This window comes from Xiphophorus couchianus, chromosome 15, assembly GCF_001444195.1.
Source record: "Xiphophorus couchianus chromosome 15, X_couchianus-1.0, whole genome shotgun sequence".
Taxonomy (NCBI): Eukaryota; Metazoa; Chordata; class Actinopteri; order Cyprinodontiformes; family Poeciliidae; genus Xiphophorus; species Xiphophorus couchianus.
Window position 1 is genome coordinate 4,963,396 of NC_040242.1, and position 19,940 is coordinate 4,983,335.

A 19,940-nucleotide genomic window follows, 5' to 3' on the forward strand; every position below is an offset into this window, starting at 1 on the left:
AAAACTGCGCAGTATTTCATACATGACGCCTCAGATGTTTGGGCTGTTTGGTTTAGTTGTTTCTATTTGTTCTTTCAGTTTTAGTTTTTTCTGAGTTCCTCAGTTTTGTGGATAATAATATTGCAGAGATTAGTTGCGTTTAAAATTGTTTTGTTTGAAAACAAAAAAGACTTCTTGTGCAAGAAACATTTTAGTTTCCTAACTTTAATACTGTAGATCTAATTTGGTTTGTCCAAAAATAGTTCTGGAACTAGAAAAAACTTCTGAACGTAGTTTTGAACTTTTTGTTTCAGTTTCAAGCCTTTTTTTTATTTAAATTTTTTTTTTAGTTCCAAAATTATTTTTCATTTCTAACATTTTTTTAAACCAGTTTAACATCTGCAAATTAGCTCCATAAATTTATGTTTGAGTATGTCAAAAAGTAATTTGAAAACTGAAACAAAAAGATCAAAACTATTTTTCAGGGTCAAGTCTTTTTCCTAACTTTTTCTTTTCAGTTTCAGCATTTTTTTAATAACCTGTTTGGCCTAAAATTTAGCTCCAAATAATAGGTTAACTCTTCTGTATTCTAATATTATTGGCACATATTTTGTAAAAGAATGTTGGTTTTTAATGAACTTTTGCTAGAAATGTTTGTTCCTACACAAACAATAAAGTATTTTTATGTATAATGAAGTTAAATATCTATTTGAAGTATCTGGTGTGGAAGTTTTTCCTTCAGCTCCAGGAGTTAGCCTGATCCCACTGCAGCGTTGCTCTGAGTTTAAACTGATCCGGGTTTGGACCGATGAAGCAGGAAACAGCTCAAAGAACAAAACATGATTATGAACTTTTTATAGATGATAAAGTGACTTTTTATGTTCGGGAGTTTTATTACTGGTTTATAAACCTGAAAGAGTAACAACATTGATTATAGTTTTAAATTTAAAGAATTTGTCTAAATTACTGTTGCTTGTAATGCCTTATTTTCACCAAAAGATGGCGACAAAACTTAGCACTCGGGTGTAATAAAACCCCAGAGAACAAAGATTGTCTATAAAATTGATGTGCGTCAGTTTCTACAGTGTTTTTCTGAAAAGATTAATTACTTTAAAAATATTTAAAGGTATTTAAATCGTTTCTTTATAAAACACATGTAAAGCAATTGTATTAGAAATAATTAAACAACGCAGATGTAGCCAAAATTAACAAAAATTCAAGTAATGAAAATGATTGTGTAAAAATAACCCTCTCCTCATGATTCTATTCTATTTTAAAGTTTAATTTGCTTTTAGCCAGTTAAGTATTATTGACCTGAATATATATAACGGCCTAAATAAGGACAAAAGTTGAAAATTAATAATGGCTATAAATAAACTCTGTACAACGCATAAGAACTATGCAAAACATTACCATTCCTCTTAAAATACATTTCCACTCTCTCATGTCCTCTCAGAAATCACCTCAGAGTGAGCCCTCTCCCCAGTGTCTGGTCCTGGGTTTTTTGCTCGGAGTGAGCCCTCCCCGCTCTGTAACAGATCGTCTCCTCTCAGATCCGCTCCGAACCGCTGCCGCTCGGACCGTCGCCGTAGTTTGGCGGAAAAAACCGGCTCCATCCTCGGCCTGGAGCTGCGTGATCCGGCCGGAGGACCGACGCCTTTGGACTCGCAGGTACTGCTGCAGAATCCTGCTGGTTCCGAGGGAACAGTTCGTGTAAGGCTCGGTTCTGGATGGACACTGTGAAATCGGAGGTAGTTTTGAACTTTTTCTTCTTTCAAACTCTGAAATCCAGTTTGAGGATCGAGCTGCTGTCAGACCTGCTGCAGTTGATTTCTTCCTCTGTGGTAATTAATTCATTACGGTTCTCAGCTGAGTTCTGGTCCAGATGTTTCCAGATGTTCGGCTGGTTCTTAAACAGTTAAACCGCCGATGGTTCGTGGAAAAATCAGAATGTGAACCTGTGACCTTCCTCACATCGATTTCATATTATAGAAATGATGAAATATTAGAGAGGAGGATGGAATATGTGGGTTTGACGGGATAATTCACCAAAATCAGTTTCCCATATAACTATCGTTCTTCTCAAGTTTAGGTTTTGTGTTTGTGCAGAAACTTTAGTGGGACGGAACCGGATCGGATGACTCGCTTTGAAAAGCCGTTTGTGTCCAACAGGATCCTGAAATCTGATTCTGCAGAGGAGACGATGATCTGGACCCAAAGATTCACTAAACAAACCGGACCGAACGTCCACAGGATGTGAAACCTTCATATCAAACACAAACTGAGCTGCTGTTGGTGAGGAGAACCGGGTCCTGAATCGGGTTCTGAACCTTTCTAGTAAACACTGGAGAATCCTGTCAGAGCTTTTTAATTTCGATAGATAATCCTCCTTCCTGCTCAGATTATCAATCCTAAATCCTGCCTCAGATTATCAATTCAACCGATTTAATGTTTCACTTTGATCACGTTTAGTTGAAAGTTAAGAAACCTGAAATGTCCTGGTGAGTTCTGCAGGAAATATACAGGTTCAGTTCCAGGTTTTACTCCAGGTTCAGCTTCAGGTTTTACTCCAGGTTCCAGGTTTTACTCCAGGTTCAGTTCCAGGTTTTACTCCAGGTTCAGCTCCAGGTTCCAGGTTTTACTTCAGGTTCAATCAGACAGATGGTTCAAATCTTCTCCATCCAGGACTTGTACAGGTCAAGGATCAGGAAAAAGGCAGCTAGCATCTCTGCAGACCCCACACATGCTGGACACAAACTGTTTTGTCTTTAGGTGGCGCTACAGAGGCGGTCTCTCTGAAGGCCACATGAACAGCTGACATCCTGAGGATCTGCTCTGTTAGAACAATTCTTTTAGTTTTCTGTCTTAAAAAAACACACGACTGCAAATACATCAACATATTGTTCCTTTATCCTTACTTTACTTCCCCTAACATTTCATATTTCTATCCAGTAATAACAATAATTGGCAGAAGCTAATATTATAGTACTATGTAAATAAGTTTTAGCAGAAGCTAATGCTAAAGCACTAAATATACAGTACATTTAGCAGAAGCTAATGCTAAAGCACTAAACCTACAGTGCATTTAGCAGAAGCTAATGCTAAGCGCTAAGTGTCCTGAGCAGAATGAGAGTTGTCATGTTTATGTCAGTTATCAGTTTTAATTGGTTGTCTGTCATTTATATTTCACGTCTTCTCGCTGTGAAATTCTTTATTTGTGACCCAGTCTGGCCCAATAAGTCTGGTTCTGGTTCTGACTGAAGCTCTATGATACTAACGTCCGAGTAGAGCTGACCTTTGACCTCTCTGTCCTCTCCGTCTCTGTGTTTCCAGCTGCAGGCGCTCTGAGTGCGGACCGGTCCGGTTCCGACCCGAACCCGGTGTTTCCCTGACCAGCTGAGCGTCGTCTCCCTGGAAACAGAGATGCTCCGCGGCGACAGGAAGCAGCAGGGAAGCAGACAGGAAGTGGAGGGCCAGACCACCGTCGGCTGACTGAGCTTCTCCACCTGGCAGATCTCTCTCTCTCTGACAACACAAGATGTCCGCCGATAACAACCCGCCGCCCTCATGCCCCGCCCAGAACCAGGCTCCGCCCACGCCGTCGCCCAGCCCGCCCGCCGCCGTCTGCGGCCGACTGTCCGACGGCAGCCAGACGGGCCCCAGCCCCACCAACTCCAGGGGCTCCCTGCAGGGCGTCTCCTTCCTGCTACAGATCGGACTCACCAGGGAGACCGTGACCCTTGACCCTGGAGACGTGTCGCTACTGGCGGTCCGAGAGCTTGTCTGCTCCATCGTGGATCAGAAGGTATGGCGGGTTTGAGAGACACTTCCGCAGGAACCACGTAACTTGAAACTACAACAAGTTAGTTTGGGCCAAATATTTAGTTAGCAAGTTAAACATATAGCTTTATATGTTTAGCTATTAGCTGAACACATAGCTTTAGCTTGACAACTAAGTAGTTAGTTAGCAAGCTAAGCTTCAAACTACATATTTAGTTCAGTGTGCTTCAATCTGACTCCAGTCCGTTTGTCTATAAACTCCAGCCCGGTTGGTGAGGTGTGAATGCTAATCAACCTCTGACCTCTGGTCCTCCAAACCTCGGTCTGGGTTCGGTTGAAGTGAACTCTGATTGGGTCTGAATGTGAATGCCAAGCGGACTGGAGACCGCTCCAAAAGCAGGAAGTGGACTACAGTGCAGGGCATTCTGGGTAAAGCTAGCATGCTAGCCTAGCGCTAGCAGCAGAAATGGCTCCTGGTCTTCAGCCAAAGACTAAAGAGAAATCCTCCAACCGCTAAAATCTGACGCCTCCATCTTGTTTCCATCTGGTGAAGAAGGAAGTTGCTCTCAGTGTCTTCAGAGGTTTCTGTGTCATTTCCTTCAGTGGTTCTTGGTGCAGCGCCCCCACAGGCCAGGAGGGGAACAGGTTGGTGATTGGGAGCCCAGACTGGATCAGAAACCCGAACCGGATCAGGGATAACAATGATCCGGGATTAGGAGTTGCGACAGTTCAACCTGCAGACTTCTGCTGTGAGCCGAGTCTTATCAGCATCTTCTGTTTCACCACTCGAACTGAACACACCACCTGTTCTCACACACACACACACGCACACACACACACACAGCCTTCTGGGGTGAAACTGAGTCGTTCAAGCTCTGTTCTGTTTAATATTGATCCTTGCCGGAGATCTGTTGATCACTGATTCAGCTGATTGGTTCCTGGTCTCAGACCAGGTTCCAGTTTCATCACAGGAAGTGGTGTCTTCTCTCAGGGAATGCCACTTCCTGCTTGCTGCAGCTTCAGCGCTCTCCACTTCCTGTTTGACAGCTGCTGCTTGTTTTCAAGGAGCCCTTCAGCGCCGCCGCCGCTCCACCTGCTGACGGAGCGAGTCACACAACTTTACATCCAACCGCCAGCCATCTGATAAATGATAATTGTTATAGCATTAAATCAATAGATCGATACAATAAATCTACTATTTTCTTATCGATTCAAACACAAAAAACAAGAAAACTCTCATTTTATTTATTAATAAACAATGAAAAAATAATTTCTAAAAATGGAAAAACTGATTCTGCTGAACAGAAAGTTCTGGTTTGATGTTGATAATTTTATTATTTTTTACAATATTTATATGCATTTACATTTTATTTCCACGCTCTGTTTTGTTATTTTTATTATGTGTAAAACATTTTGTCACATTTCTGTACCAATGATTTATCGGATATTTATTATGAAATCTTTATAATTTTTAGTAATGGACAGCAGATCAAAGGAGTCGTATGAAGCGATTCATTGGATTTTTTGGAAGCGGAGCAGCTTCCTGTATAACTCTGGAAAATGAAAACTGCGATCTGATTGGTTGGAACTGACGCCACTTGCTGGGGTTTGTTGGGAACGTGACTCGTTGGTCTGATTCCCGCCGGAAACCGAGGATCAACTTCCTCTTTCCTTCCTGTTTTTGTTTCTGATGGAAACAACGGGACAAAACTTCATTCAGGATTCCTCCAGTCCAAACGGGATCGGATCCAGATCCTGGAATCGGATCCAGTCCAGGAACGGCCGGGTTCTGCTCCAGACCGGGGAAAGTGTGTCCAGGTCTGATTCCTGGCTCGTTCAGTGACAAAATGGTGGGAATCTTCTGTTTCCTGCTTTTTGTGTTGGATGATGTCACGGCTCTGCTGCGGTGCGTTCAGGGGCAGCGGGAAGTTCCCCACATTCCCACTGCGTCCTGGACTGGTTCAGAAGCCGGAAGGTTCTGTCCAAGCTGTCATGAATATGGTTCTGTTAGAGAACAGAAGTTCGGTTGGTCTGGTTCAGAACCGTCCCGCACTCAGTGGGATCTGACTCCGGTCTAACTCCAGAGATCCGGTTCCAGAGTTCTCAAACACCTGGATCTCCATTTGGGACCGAACAGAACCAGAACCTTTATTGTTCATGGTTCTGGACGGTTCTGGGTTAGTTTAGGGACCAGAACCACAACTTTTCCACCAGACGGTTCTGGACCAGAACCCAAAGTTAAACATTTCTGCTGCATCACCATGGAGACGTGAAGTCCTCTCTTCTGATTACCGTGGTAACCAAGGACAGGTGGTGCTGCAGCTTCAGTGGCTGCTGTTTGGGTCGTTCTGAGGTTCTGATCGGGTTCTGGAATCAATGGGTCTCCAACCGGCTGATCCAGAACTCCACCTTCTGGTCGGATGTTCAGAACCGGAACCAGAACCTTCAGACCCAAAGAGTCTGAGGCATGTCCTCGTAGTCACCAGCTGGTTCTGACAGGTCCAGTTCTCATATGTGTGGTTCTGGTAGGCCCCGTTAGAGCTCATCAGCGGTTCTGTTAATCCCTTAATTGCAGCTCCTTGACCCGGCGGCCATTAGCGCACGATTTATCCTGGATTATCTGCTGGCTCCATTAAAGTCGGGTCCATCAGAACCAGCTGCTGTCGGACCTGAGCTGAACTTCCTTCAGAACATTCCTGGTCTCTGGACCGATGGGAAATCAGCTGATTTCCAGAACAACTGGAGTCTGGATGGAGGGAATCCGATGGGATTAACCTGAGCTCCATCCGGACCTGCAGGTCCAGACAATCGGACCGGACCGTCCGGGCCATCCGAACCTGCAGCGCTCCGGTTTGAACCCAGCAGGATGTTATGCAGCAGGAAGTTTTTATCTGCCTGGCAGTCAGAGCTCAGGGCAAAGTCCTGCACTCACCTGATAAGGAGCTGGAAGCTGATTGGTTCCCGTCCCTGATAACATCTGGACAGAGGCAATCTGGGCCTCAGACGGGTCAGATCAGAACCGGACATCTGGGAGGATTTGCATCTTCATCATCAGGTGAAGAAGAGTCTCTTAAAGGGCCGGTACCTCAGATTAAAACCAGAGGCATCAGAGCCGGACATTTTCCTGCTGGAAGGTTCAGGAAACCCGGTTCTGGCTGGATGGTTCTGATCAGATTCTGTTAAGTTCCCTGGAGTTTACAGGTCGGTTGGATGAACGTTCTGACTCCGCCCTGTTTGGCTCTCAGTTCCCAGAATGTGGATTTTTCGGGATGTACGATAAAATCCTGCTGTTCCGCCACGATCCGACGTCCAGCAACATCCTGCAGCGCCTGGCGACCGCCGACGAGATCCAGGAGGGCGACCTGGTGGAGGCCGTGCTGTCAGGTAGGGGGCGGGGCCTACTGGGTGGGCGGGAGAGGGTACTGGGTTCCTACTGGGTTCCTACTGGGTCCTACTGGGTTTCTACTGAGTTCCTACTGGTTCCTACCAGTTCCTGCTGGTTCCTACTGGGTCCTACTGGGTTTCTACTGAGTTCCTACTGGTTCCTGCTGGTTCCTACTGGGTCCTACTGGGTTTCTACTGAGTTCCTACTGGGTTTCTACTGGGTTCCACTGGTTCCTACTGGGTTTCTACTGGTACCTGCTGGGTTCCTACTGGTTCCTGCCTTGGGGCCCCTGGTGAACTGAGAGATTTATGATAAAAGCAGACAGAACTACTTAGTGAGGTTTTGAGTTTTTACAGTGTAGAACAGAGATTTCCTTCATGGTGCTCCAGAGCCTCCAGAACTTGATTCTGGATGGGTGGGTTTGTTTGTCCTGGGCCCGTTTGGACCTTGGTTCTGACCCCGAGGTGCTCCAGTGACTCTGGAGGCCTCTTTTATTCTTCTCCTTCTCCTTTTCGTCTCGCCTGCTGATGTACTCAGAGCGCGCTTCCTGTCAGCGCCGTTCTGCTCTGAACCGCAGAGCTCTAGGCAGTGATGTCACTTCCTGCCCCGTGTCAGCAGGCCGCCTGAAGCCTGGGCGGCGGCGGCAGTGGATCCGAGTCGCTTTGCAGGATGAAACGGGTCGGCAGAACTTCCTCCAGGAAGCTGCAGCGCCGTGCAGCAGCTGCACTTCCTGTCTGCACAAATGGCAGTCATGAAGCAAGGCAGCAGCTGCTGGTTCCACCAGATCATAATCTGATCATAATCTGATCATATCTGATCATATCTGATCCATGTTTTTCTCTAAAACTGCTTCATTAATTTGACATTCAAGATTTGAGGAAATTCATCAGGAAGATTCATAATAAATGAAATATTTCAGAGTTTAATCCCAGTTTAATCCCAGTATGACTCTGAGGGTTTTTCCCCAGAATGTTCAGCTTAGAGTGATGATGATTCTGACCCGGTACAACATTCAGAACCTTCTAAATGTAACCAGCCAGGATGTCTCCCACTGCTGGAGCACTTCCTGGTTTTTGTCCAATCAGAAAGCAGAGGGACACGCCCACTGTCACTCAGTGCCAGTATATTTCAGCTCTGATTGGTTCTGTTGTAATGGCTGTGAGGGGAGGAGTGATGCTGTGGGCCGATCATTAAACAGAACCTGGAATAAATCTGCTGACAGGCGGATCGGCTGCTCTCAGTGGAAACAGGAAATCCCGGTCCGGCTCCGGACCTGGTTCCGGTCCGGTTCTCCGGCCGTCTCCATCCAATCCTGTGGAAGCCGCAGACGTTTTCCCGACTCTTCTTGTTGTCCGTGTTTCAGCGCTCGCCAAGCAGGAAGACTTCCAGATTCGGCCGCACACGCTCTACGTTCACTCCTACAAGGCGCCGGCGTTCTGCGACGACTGCGGAGAGATGCTGTGGGGCCTGGTGAGGCAGGGCCTCAAGTGTGAAGGTACGGAGACGCCGCGGGCTAACGCTAACGCTAGTGGAGCTGGAGGTTGGCTTACCAGATGCGCTCCCCCTGCAGGATGCGGCCTGAACTACCACAAGCGCTGCGCCTTTAAGATCCCCAACAACTGCAGCGGCAGGAAGAGACGGCTGTCCAACGTCTCTCTGCCGGGTCCAAACCTGTCTGTGGCCCGACCGCCTTCCACCGAGCTGCCCCCGATGCCGCTGGAGGAGGTACACACACAGAAAGAGAGAGAACACACACACACACGAACACACACAGTGTCTGATGGCTGCAGGTCAATCACTGGAATTTCATTAATCATGGAGATCAGAACCTGAACCCGACCCAATCAGAACCTCCGAGCAGAGGTTGTAACGTTGTTATTCCTGCAGGTCAGAGGTCAGATCCAATCCCTAAGGTTCTCTCGGGTCCAAAACTTTATTTTGTAAACTTTCAGTGGACTGAAGTTTAGCTTGAACTAAATAGAAGCAGAATTCCTTTTAATGTGCGGAATAAACACAATAACATTTAAAACACAGGAAGAAACACAGAACAACTGGGATGTTAGAATAGAGAAATGAATACAGATCAGGTTTTAGACGGAGCTGCTGTGTTCAGTGCTACTACAGCTCCTTTCATACCTTGTACATATAGCACTTTAGCATTAGCCTATGCTAATTACCGTATAGACCTAGGGCTGGGGGATATGAGGAAAATCTAATATCCCAATATATTTTTTGCTATATCACGATACACGATAGATATCACTATATTCTTAAATAAGCTTCAAATGTTATTTTAAACTATCGACTCTTTGCAGCATGATGTCACCATGCATGTTCCCGCCAACAGTCCCCTGCTAGACTTAAATGCAATCTCCATATATGAAATAAAAGGGATGGAAGTAGGTCAGTTACTTGCTTGACTTTGACAAACGTAACATATACATGTCCTGTGGAATAAGGTGTTTTGGTTCAGCGTAAAAATGAAAAAGCGATCTACACACAAACTGACAGAGCATCAGTAGAGCAGGTGTTTAAATTAGCTAATCGACCACAGCTGTGTTAGCTTGGCTAATAGCAGCGGTGGCTAATCTACCACGACAATCACTAAAAGCATAAAACTAATGAACTGAATGTTCTGCTTTAGCAGAATCGAAACCGGTTCTGCTCCAATGTTTGAGTGTTTTTGGTGCTGAATCCTGATACATAAAGTTGTGTTGTTGTCAGTTGCTATGGCAACGAGTATGTATATCGTAAAGCCGACAGAGAGCAAGACGAAAAGAATGAGTAGTTTTGAGTTATTTTTCCCATTGCGCAGCATTAAATGAATCATAGCTACGTCTCCAGGTTTGACTTTAACGGGCCGGTTCTACCGGCTCTGAACGGCAGGTTAAAGAATAATCTGATCAGGCGGTGAAATAAATTTGTGGTACAAACTTTTGTGGCAATAGTTTGATAACATGTTTCACAAATTACCTCATTTTGTTGGACATCCTCCATATGAAATCCAAACCACTGTCAGATTATTGATCCAGCTGTTTCTCTTCGGAACTAAACTAGTTCATCTGATTCCTCTTTAGTTTCCGTCTCATTCACTTCTCTCGCTGTCACCATGTTGTTTGTTTTCTCCACGCAGCCTGATTGGTAGAAAATGTTCAGGTTGGTAAGGGCGAGGGCCTAGTGATGCATTCATAGGGTGTCGGATAAACCAGACTCGCAGTGAATTTGACGGCGAAAGTTTATTATTTGAACGACAATTTATACTCGATAATTGCGGTAGAGCCATTTAAACTATCATGAATTGAAAAACTCGTGAGACATCGAGTCTCACTAGTCTCACTCTCCCAGCCCTATGTAGATCTAACGCTTTAGCATTAGCCTCCGCTAATTACTGTGTAGATCTAGCGCTTTAGCATTAGCCTCCGCTAAATGCTTTTTTCCATCAACAGCGCCCCCTGCTGGGAGCCGGGAAGCGTAACTCCCTGCTGAGCGGCCGTCCCATCTGGATGGAGAAGATGGTGCTGGGTCGGGTTAAAGTCCCCCACACCTTCTCCATCCACACCTACACCCGGCCCACCATCTGCCAGTACTGCAAGCGGCTGCTGAAGGGGCTCTTCAGACAGGGCCTGCAGTGCAAAGGTGAGCAGAACCAGTAGAACCAGTACAGGCAGAAGCTGGCCTGCAGGATGACCTGCTCATGTCCTCTGCTGCAGATTGTAAGTTCAACTGCCACAAGCGATGCGCTGCCAAAGTTCCTCGGGACTGTCTGGGCGAGGTAGACTTCAACGGAGGTGAGTTCCCTTCCTTCAGTCTGTAGCAGATCCACGTTGGTTCCGAGAATACAACCAAACAGAACCACTTACCACCGGGGGGCCCAAAGCAGGTTCTGGAGGGCCGGCCTCCTGCATGTTTTAGTCTCTCCCTGGTTTAACGCACCTGAATCCAATGATGGATCATTAGAGGCCTGAGAAGAACATGGACCTGCTGAGAAGGTTGTTGGTACCAGGGAGAGAACTAAACGTGCAGGATGCCGGGCCTCCAGGACCGACTTTGGGCCCCCTTGCTTACCCGATCCAGGAGCTTCAGGTGGCTGCTGATCATCAATCAGCTCCAATCAGCACTTATTGATTGCTTATTGATGATAACAAAAATCGAAGCAAGACGGAGAAAGGGGGCAGATACACTGATGAAGGGCTGCCTGGAGGCGGAGTTAGTTTATTTATGGTTGGATGGATGGTTGGTTGGATGTACAGATGGTTGGATGGTTGGTTGGTTGGATGGATGTACAGATGGTTGGAAGGTTGGTTGGTTGGATGGATGTACAGTTGGTTGGATGCTGGGTGTGTGTCGGGTCATGTCTCTCTCTCTGTGTGTGTAAACGAGCAGACCCAGGTCCTGTAATGCCCCCTGGTGGTCATGCGGTTGTAATGTGGTGATTGAGTCCGGTCCGGTTCTGGTTCTGGTTCTGGTGCAGAGCCGCTCAGCCCCAGTCTGGACCCCGAGGCCTCCATGGAGGTGGAGGCCTGCGACCTGAACTGCGATGGAGGTCAGAGTCTGGACGAGCAGGACGAGCCGTCCACGCCCGAGGACAAACTCTTCTTCATGGACGGTTCCCTGGGAGACGCAGAGAAAGACGACGAGACGGCCAGAGCCATCAGGTGAGACGGCCGCCTCCCATTGGTCAGCAGGAAGGAGACCCGCCTCTGACAGGAAGTTGGCGTTCCTCCTGCAGCCCGTCGACCAGCAGCAACATCCCTCTGATGAGAGTGGTGCAGTCGGTGAAACACACCAAGAGGAGGAGCTCTGCCGCCGTCAAGGAGGGCTGGATGGTCCACTACAGCAGCCGGGACAACCTGGTGAGCCCGCCGCTGCCGGGGACGGCCGGGGGTTCGGGCTCAGAACCAGAACCACGAGGTCTGGTTTTGGTTCTGAGCCCAGAACCAAAAGTTACATTCCTCTGAGGTTCCTTCAACTCGTAAATCCCCAAGCGAGGGAATCTCCTCCCTCTGACACGTTTAGACAGGAAGTGCTGATGAAGGTGATGAAGACGATACTGTGTGTGTGTGTGTGTCTGCAGAGGAAGAGGCACTACTGGAGGCTGGACACCAAGAGCCTGACTCTGTTCCAGAATGACAGCGGAGCCAAGTTCTACAAGGTAGGAGAGCGAGCGGACCCGTCTGCGACACGGGGTCTGCTTCATGCTGTTACCATGACGACCGCAGCCACACCCTCACAGTACCAACACCTTCAGGTTTACAAACTTCTACTGGGATCTTCAGGGACAAGTGGAGCAAAAGGAAATGATTCCTGGCTCTCAACATTTTTACCTATCAGAATCTGAAAAGTGTGGAGTGCACTTATCTCGAGCCAGATGTTCTACTGGTGAGTCAGAACCAGTAGTACCTGGTCAGGCTGCAGGTTCTCTGGGTTCATATCTGACTCATTTCATGACAAGAAAACATTAGAAATATTTTCCTGATTCTGAACCTGAACGGAAGGAAAACTTGGTGGAGGGAAAACGTGTTCCTGTTCTTTGCTTCTGCGCTGCCTCGGCTCGGTTTGTGTTCAGGAGGAATCTAAGGAACTACTTTCAGCAGCGTATGGATCCAGTCAATAAATCTCAGGAGTTTCCTAAATGTGTTGCCTGACCTTTGACCCTGCAGCCTCCTCTCTGCTTTCATGAGGCGACATGCTGCCCCCCGCTGGCCGCAGCGCCGTGCAGCAGGAGCATCCTGAGGGGTCCGAGTCCCGGCCGGGCGGAGCGCCGCTCTGACTGATTCAGGACGGATGCAGGGATGAATCCTCTCCTCCTCTCAGGAACTCTCTCTCTCCCGGCAGGAAATCCCTCTGTCCGAGATCCTGCGGGTGGAGGCGGCCCAGGACTTCGGCCATCTTGCCCAGGGCGGCAGCCCGCACTGCTTCGAGGTCATCACCGCCTCCACTGTCTACTACGTTGGAGAGGACGCGGGCGGACCGCCCCACGGCCCGGCGCCGGCTGCTTCCGGAGTGGGCCGGGCCGTGGGGCGCAGCTGGGAGAAGGCCGTCAGGCAGGCGCTGATGCCCGTCACCCCCAAGGCCAGCGGCGGCGCCGGGCCGAGCAAGGACCACAGTGAGTTCCCAGAACCAAGTTAGACTGGTGGGGTATACTGGTGAAAGTGATGAGGATTTGGAGCAGGTTTAACTGGATTAGGGACTAAACCTGGTTTAACTGGATTTAGACTCATTAATTAATCCAGATTCAGTCCATCCAGGATTTCAAACCAGACGTTGATGCTGAAGTGATCCGAGTCTGTTAATGTTATATTTCACTTTAAAACCCGACATCATGACCTGATGGTTTCCAGACATGCCAAATGTTTTAAAGAGTTCTGCTCCATCGGGTTCTGGTTCCAGCAGAACCTTCAGAGGAATCTGCCTGCTTCCTGCTCAGCTTCCAGTCGCGAAGCAGCAAAACTTGACGCCCTGATGACAGAAACGCCCACCACACCGCTCCAGTTACCATGGAAACACATCCGTTCGCTCCACTCCGACCTCATCAAGTTTTCACAGACTGCTGGACTCACACCAGTTTAAACCAGTTTAGGCTGTGAGGAAGTTTACTGGTTCCTGCTGTCAGAACCCGGTTCTGGTTCCGAGCATTAAACTTCATGCATGGCCGAGGTTCTGACCCAGCAGCGTGAGCCGACCGGAGCACGGTTCCATCAGCCCGACATCGATCGGCCCCCAGATTGAAATCAATGAGGGCCCGGCGGCCCGGAGCGCTCCGCTGTCAGGACGGATTAATGTCAGGAAGGGACAGGAAGTGCAGCACAGACACAGGAAGTGAGGTCAGGGATGTCACAATAAAAGCCTGCTGGTTGCAGCTTGTAACCTCTCTGCTGTTTTCCAGAGGAACTCTCCATCAGCATATCCGTGTCCAACTCCCAGATACAGGAGAACGTGGTGAGTCATCCCGTTGTTAGGTTCTGACCTGGTTCTGATGAACTGGACCCGGTTCTGACCCGGTTCTCTCTCTGCAGGACATCAGCTCGGTGTACCAGATCTTTGCCGACGAGGTTCTTGGCTCGGGACAGTTTGGGATCGTTTACGGAGGTGAGACATTCCAGCCGGCTGATAAACGTTCCAGAACCGACCCGACACGACCCGATTCCGCCCACGTTCTGCAGGGAAACACAGGAAGACGGGCCGAGACGTGGCGATCAAGATCATCGATAAGATGCGGTTCCCCACCAAGCAGGAGAGCCAGCTGAGGAACGAGGTGGCCATCCTGCAGGTACGCCGCTCCACCACCGGGGGGGCGCCGTTCCTCTCAACCACTGCTGATCGAGGTCCGGTTCTGGTCCGTTTCCACAGAACCTCCACCACCCTGGCATTGTCAACCTGGACTGCATGTTTGAGACACCTGAGCAGGTGTTTGTTGTCATGGAGAAGCTCCATGGAGACATGCTGGAGATGATCTTATGCAGCGACAAGAGCCGGCTGCCAGAACGCCTCACCAAGTTCCTGGTGACGCAGGTGAGCAGAACCAACAGAACCAGAATCATTCACAACCGTCCTACTGTTTGGAGGAAAATGTAGACAGGCTGCATTCACACCAGGAAAAGTCCAGCTAATTAATTAGTTTTAAATTAAATATTTAGCTTAACTTGAGCTAGCTAATGTTGGATCTCATCAGAAGCAACAGGTGAATCCGGTTCTGTTGAAGTCTCAGCCGACCTGATGTTCTAACCCAAACCGGATGTTCTGACCCGGTTGTCTCCTCAGATCCTGGTGGCTCTCAGGCATCTCCACTTCAAGAACATCGTCCACTGTGACCTGAAGCCCGAGAACGTCCTGCTGGCCTCGGCCGAGCCGTTTCCTCAGGTCAGAACCAACCCGCCGCCGAGCAGGTCCGAGTTCTGAGAGGCAGGAATCCCACTGACTTCCTGTTTGCCGGCAGGTGAAGCTCTGCGACTTCGGCTTCGCCCGGATCATCGGGGAGAAGTCGTTCCGGCGCTCGGTGGTTGGAACGCCGGCCTACCTGGCGCCGGAGGTTCTGCGCAGTAAAGGCTACAACCGGTCGCTGGACATGTGGTCGGTGGGCGTGATCGTCTACGTCAGCCTGAGCGGGACGTTCCCCTTCAACGAGGACGAGGACATCAACGACCAGATCCAGAACGCCGCCTTCATGTACCCGCCCAACCCCTGGAAGGAGATCTCAGACGAAGGTAGGTCACCTGGTCACCATGGTTACATTCTGGACCGAAAGGATCATTCTGTTTCCATGAAGTTTTCCAGAAAAACTTCCATAAAACTAAAACGATTTATTCCATTTTCTGGAATCATGTTGTACCTAGGGTAGGTAGAGCGCCACCTGGAGGCTAACAGAACAGACGTGTTGTTAATAAAGGTTTATTCAGAGGTGTCCAGGTGAGAACATGGAGCTGATTGGTTCCTGACTGATTTCCTCTCCAACAGCCAAAGACCTGATCAACAACCTGCTGCAGGTGAAGATGAGGAAGCGCTTCAGTGTGGACAAGTCGCTGAGCCACCCCTGGCTGCAGGTAACCAGCCGCTACCCGCTAGCTTCAGTCCTGATCCGACCTGGCTGCAGCAGAACCTTCCTGGTTCTGTTCTGATTTCATCCGCTCCAATTTGTTGAAACGTCAACATGGATTACTGCAGGCTAATCTGCCTCGTAGTTCAGACAGATTCTCGAGATTATGGTTAATGACGCATTTATTCAGTGGTGGGCAGCACTAACTAAAAAGCTAGTAGTGCACACACCATAAACATTCATTCTGCTAAAGCGCTACACAGTGTGTAGCTAACGCTAAAGCACTACACCAACAGTGTGTAGCTAACGCTAAATATGAGTGTGTAGCTAACGCTAAAGCACTACATCAACAGTGTGTAGCTAACGCTAAATATAAGTGTGTAGCTAACGCTAAAGCGCTACACCAACAGAGTGTGTAGCTAACGCTAAATATGAGCGTGTAGCTAACGCAAAAGCGCTACTCCAACAGAGTGTGTAGCTAATGCTAAATATGTCCCCGTCTCGTCCCTGCAGGACTACCAGACGTGGTTGGACCTGCGGGAGTTCGAGACGCGGCGCGGCGAGCGCTACATCACCCATGAGAGCGACGACGCCCGCTGGGAGGAGTACGCCGACGAGCGCGGGCTGCACTACCCCACCCACTTCATCATGTCTCCCAACCTGGACGACATGGACGAGGACCCTTAGAGGAAGCGGTTACCATGACGACATGCTGTCTCAAAGCTGCAGAGGCAACCCGAACGCTGGTTCTGTTTACCCAACCAGGTCCAGTGATAAGGGCTTCTTCTCCTATTCAACAGGCTGACATAAAGGACTCAGCAGCGCCCCCTCAGGTTGCAGTAGGAAAAACAACACAGAATTTAATTTATCTACAGTTTTATTCTCAGAGCCACTAATTCCATTCACAGCTTCATCTAATAATCCATAATCAGAGGCTCCACTCTGCTGATTAACTTCCTGGATTAATCCAGCAGCGCTTTCCTAATCTCTGGAATTCACTTCCTGTTTCAGCAGCAGAAAAAAACATCAGATTAACTTCAGATATGAAAATAAAAATTCAGTTTAACTTCAGATCTGAAGGAAAATCAGATTCTGTCCAGAATCAAACCCATTTGATGTGTAATCGGATCTGAACCGAGGTCAGAGAGTGAAGCTGATTTCTGCTTCCTCTTCCTCACTAACTGACGAAGACCTGAGAACGTTTCTACTTTTGTAGCACAAAACCATTAAAGCTGAACTGGGAACACTGGTTTCAGTCTGTTGCAGTGTTTACTTGACTTCCGTTCTAAACACGGTACTGATCCGGGTCAGGAGAAGCGGAGCTCGGAGAAGCCGGCCACAGGAAGTGGCGCGGGGCTCTTCTTGTCCAGCTTCAGGCCGGTGGGCGTGGGCGGGGCGGCGAGGCGGCCGGGCGCCAGCAGACACAGGAACAGGAAGCGCTCGCCCATGTGGGCGGGGCTTGTCAGCAGGTCGTAGCTCCGGATCAGCTGCTTCCTGCTGGACGGGTCGCTGCAGTTCCTCAGCAGAACCTGAACAAAACCGAGCAGAACCCGGAGTCAACCAGAACCCACCTGCATGCTGCGGGTCAGAACCAGAACCCACCTGCATGCGGGCGTCGCCGCCCATGTTCTTCAGGAACACCCTCTGGGTCACGGGGCCCAGACAGGCCACGCCCCCTCCCGCCATGCGCCGCAGGAAGCTGAAGTCCACGTCGGCCGTCAGGTCGGCGCTGCCGGGGTCCGACAGGACGTCGTGCAGCTGGTGGCCCTTGAAGCCCTGAAACGGGTCGCACATTAGAACCGGAGCGGCCCTGGACCGGACCGGACCCGGCGGCCTGCGGCGTACCCGGAACGTGTCGGTCTTGGTTCCGTCGTGGCCGTAGTCGGCGATCAGCGCCGCCCCTCCCTGCTGCTGGATCCGGCAGGCCAGCAGCTGGACGATGGCGCCGCCCTCTGGACACACCTCCACGTGGCTCCGCCCCTCTCCGGCCTGCGCACACACACCTGGGTAAGCCCCGCCCCCCGGAGCGTCAGGCGACCCGCCGCTCGGCTCCTCACCTGGACCACCGAGGACGAAGCGAGGGTTGGACCCGGAGAAAGAACCAACCGCAGCCGGCCCGGGTCGGCCGGGTCCAGATCCACTAGAACCTCCCGCCAACCTTTCTCCGTCCGCTGGGGGCGGGGACAGTGGACAGGTGAGGACGGGTGAGGGTTGAGAGCAGGACAGGTGCGGCGGCAGGTCGCCGTCTCACCTGGAACTTGTGGACCGGCAGAACGTCGAAGAACTCGTGAGCAACAAAGATGCTGAAACCTGAAAGCAGAGAAATGCTGGAGGTCAAAGGTCAGCCGGGCTGAATGTTTGACCCTCTGCCGCCGCCTCAGGGAAACGCTGACAGAAACTTGGTACTACCCGGTTCTGACCCGGCCCAGTTCCCACCTGCAGGGACGTCTTCCAGGCGGCGGTACCAGGACACCGGAACCCCGGCCGCCGTTTCCCCGCGCCGGTACTCCGGGCCGGCCGGGTCGGGCTCGCCGCTCGCCTCCTGGCCACCGGTTCCGGTCAGCGTCTCGGCTTGGACCCGACTCAGAACTGGACTCACCTCCACCAGGTGGACCGACACAGAGGTTCCGCCCACTACAGAGCGCAGCTGACCGAACACCTGGAGAGACAACAGAACCGGCATCGACCAACCGGAACCAACCAGAACCTCCAGAACCAGAGATCGGGTCTTACTCTGAGGACGTCCGCCATCAGGGAACCTTTCCCCGGGCCCAGTTCTACCAGCTGCAACCGACCGGGCCGACCCGCCGCCATCCACTCACTGACCATCCACACGCCCAGCAGCTGCAGACCAGAACCGGGTCAGAACCAATCACCTGCTCCTCAGTGCGCTCATCGTAATCATCATCAGGTTCTGGTTCTGAAGACCAGTGACCCGGACAGGTTCTAATCCAAACAGACTCACTTCTCCAAACACCTGGCTGATCTCTGGTGACGTGATGAAGTCTCCCTCCGCTCCCAGCATCATCTTCCTCACGTAGTAACCCTGCAGGAAGGAGACACGGTAAGCCCCGCCCCTATGAGGAGACACGGTAAGCCCCGCCCCCAGCATGGCGGTGAGACGTACAGCCACTGGGTTGGTCAGAACCTCTCTCATGTACTCGGACACTGTGATGGGCCCGGTGGAGCGGATTTTGGCGCTCAGGTGTTTGAGCATGGAGGGGCGGGACTTCCTGTCCTGGGCCGAAGAGCTGCACAGCGTCGCGGACGGAGCGCAGCGCCACCTTCCTGTCAAACACAGACATTCTGGAGTCAGTTTGGTCGGGAACACTGAGCAGAACCAAATGGGTTCTACGGAGTCCTGGATCCGGCCCGGTTCTGGTCCAAATCCAGCTGAGCAGAACCAAACATCTACCAAAAACTGGACGATAGTTTAGTTTCCTGAGATTTCATAATTGATTTCACTTCTTGTTTTATTTACGGATAAATAAACAAAATGTCTTCCAGTTTTAAATGTTCGTCAGGATTTAAACGGTACTGACCTTTCAGAATGAGTTAATGATTATTATTATCATTATTGTTATTATTATTATTATTATCATTATTATTATTATGTACCTGGAAATGGCCTCAAAACATTAATATGATCACTTATCGTGATCAGTTATATCAGCTGGTAAACCGGACTATACATGGTATCATCATCATCATCTGTGACGTCATGAGTTGAATGCTGGAGAAGCTCAGGTGAGGGATCTGGATTAAGATGAACCGGGTTCAGAACCGGGTCAGTTTACCCAGATGTTCTGATTCTCTCTGTACTGAACCTGCCAGGTGTTTCTGCTTCAGGTTTCCCGCCTGCTGCAGGTGAAGTCTGACAGGTGAGCTGTGTGTGAGTGAGGTTCTGGTGGGTCTACCTGTGTCGGGTGTCACTGAGCCGGTCCTAACGGCACATGAGGCTCCGCGGTGACTGACGGCTCTACCGAGCAGCTGCTGACAGACCTTCATCCTCATTGCGCCGTGTGCGTCACTTCCTGCAGCCGCTCTGGGGCAACCCAGCTGGCATTAGCTAACCTGCGTAGCGCTGGGTTAATGTCCGGTTTAAAATCAAACTGGGTTCAGAGTAAAAGCTGCGGGTCACCTCCAGGCTTTTAAAGGTCAGATATCTGCCTGGAAAGGTTACAGGTCACTAGAGAGGGTCCAAAAGCCACCGAGTCCTCCTGAAGTTGGCACAGCTAAAGCTAACAGCGGCTGTTACACCGT

General features: G+C 49.9%; 2 protein-coding genes across 6 annotated transcripts; one reads left to right on the forward strand and one right to left on the reverse strand.

Moving 5' to 3' along the window:
* The first annotated feature begins 1,470 nt into the window (after nt 1–1,470).
* On the forward strand, nt 1,471–16,926 carry LOC114158958 (serine/threonine-protein kinase D3). Of its 5 annotated transcripts, none has more exons than XM_028040928.1 (20): nt 1,471–1,730; nt 2,089–2,274; nt 3,313–3,784; nt 7,005–7,143; nt 8,508–8,639; nt 8,715–8,869; nt 10,591–10,780; nt 10,855–10,932; nt 11,616–11,799; nt 11,874–11,997; nt 12,219–12,296; nt 12,980–13,250; nt 14,031–14,083; nt 14,161–14,233; nt 14,308–14,414; nt 14,495–14,656; nt 14,906–15,004; nt 15,081–15,348; nt 15,599–15,684; nt 16,191–16,364. In XM_028040928.1, exons 3-20 carry the CDS (start codon nt 3,518–3,520, stop codon nt 16,362–16,364), a joined length of 2,640 nt encoding a protein of 879 aa, XP_027896729.1. In that variant the 5' UTR covers nt 1,471–1,730; nt 2,089–2,274; nt 3,313–3,517. The 5 variants fall into 5 exon arrangements, with proteins under 5 accessions (XP_027896729.1, XP_027896730.1, XP_027896732.1 ...); XM_028040929.1 differs by having other exon boundaries at nt 1,471–1,650; nt 2,152–2,274; XM_028040930.1 differs by having other exon boundaries at nt 1,472–1,730; nt 2,152–2,274; nt 16,191–16,926.
* ndufaf7 (NADH:ubiquinone oxidoreductase complex assembly factor 7) lies at nt 16,537–19,936 on the reverse strand. Its single transcript, XM_028040949.1, has 10 exons — nt 19,595–19,936; nt 18,805–18,965; nt 18,643–18,723; nt 18,411–18,521; nt 18,114–18,336; nt 17,929–17,987; nt 17,735–17,848; nt 17,523–17,666; nt 17,280–17,453; nt 16,537–17,206 (listed from the first exon to the last, which is right to left on the reverse strand). The coding sequence occupies exons 1-10, from the start codon at nt 19,689–19,691 to the stop codon at nt 16,985–16,987; spliced, it is 1,386 nt and encodes a 461-aa protein (XP_027896750.1). The 5' UTR covers nt 19,692–19,936; the 3' UTR covers nt 16,537–16,984.
* Between the last annotated feature and the right edge of the window lie 4 nt (nt 19,937–19,940).

Coding starts and splice junctions, on each gene's coding strand:
- LOC114158958 (XM_028040928.1), top strand. CDS start 3,518: ATGTCCGCCGATAACAACCCGCCGCCCTCATGCCCCGCCCAGAACCAG. Junction 3,785..7,004: donor GCTCCATCGTGGATCAGAAG/GTATGGCGGGTT, acceptor TTTGGCTCTCAG/TTCCCAGAATGTGGATTTTT. Junction 8,640..8,714: donor GCAGGGCCTCAAGTGTGAAG/GTACGGAGACGC, acceptor CTCCCCCTGCAG/GATGCGGCCTGAACTACCAC.
- ndufaf7 (XM_028040949.1), bottom strand. CDS start 19,691: ATGAGGATGAAGGTCTGTCAGCAGCTGCTCGGTAGAGCCGTCAGTCAC. Junction 18,337..18,410: donor TGATGGCGGACGTCCTCAGA/GTAAGACCCGAT, acceptor TTGTCTCTCCAG/GTGTTCGGTCAGCTGCGCTC. Junction 17,667..17,734: donor CTTCGTCCTCGGTGGTCCAG/GTGAGGAGCCGA, acceptor GTGTGTGCGCAG/GCCGGAGAGGGGCGGAGCCA.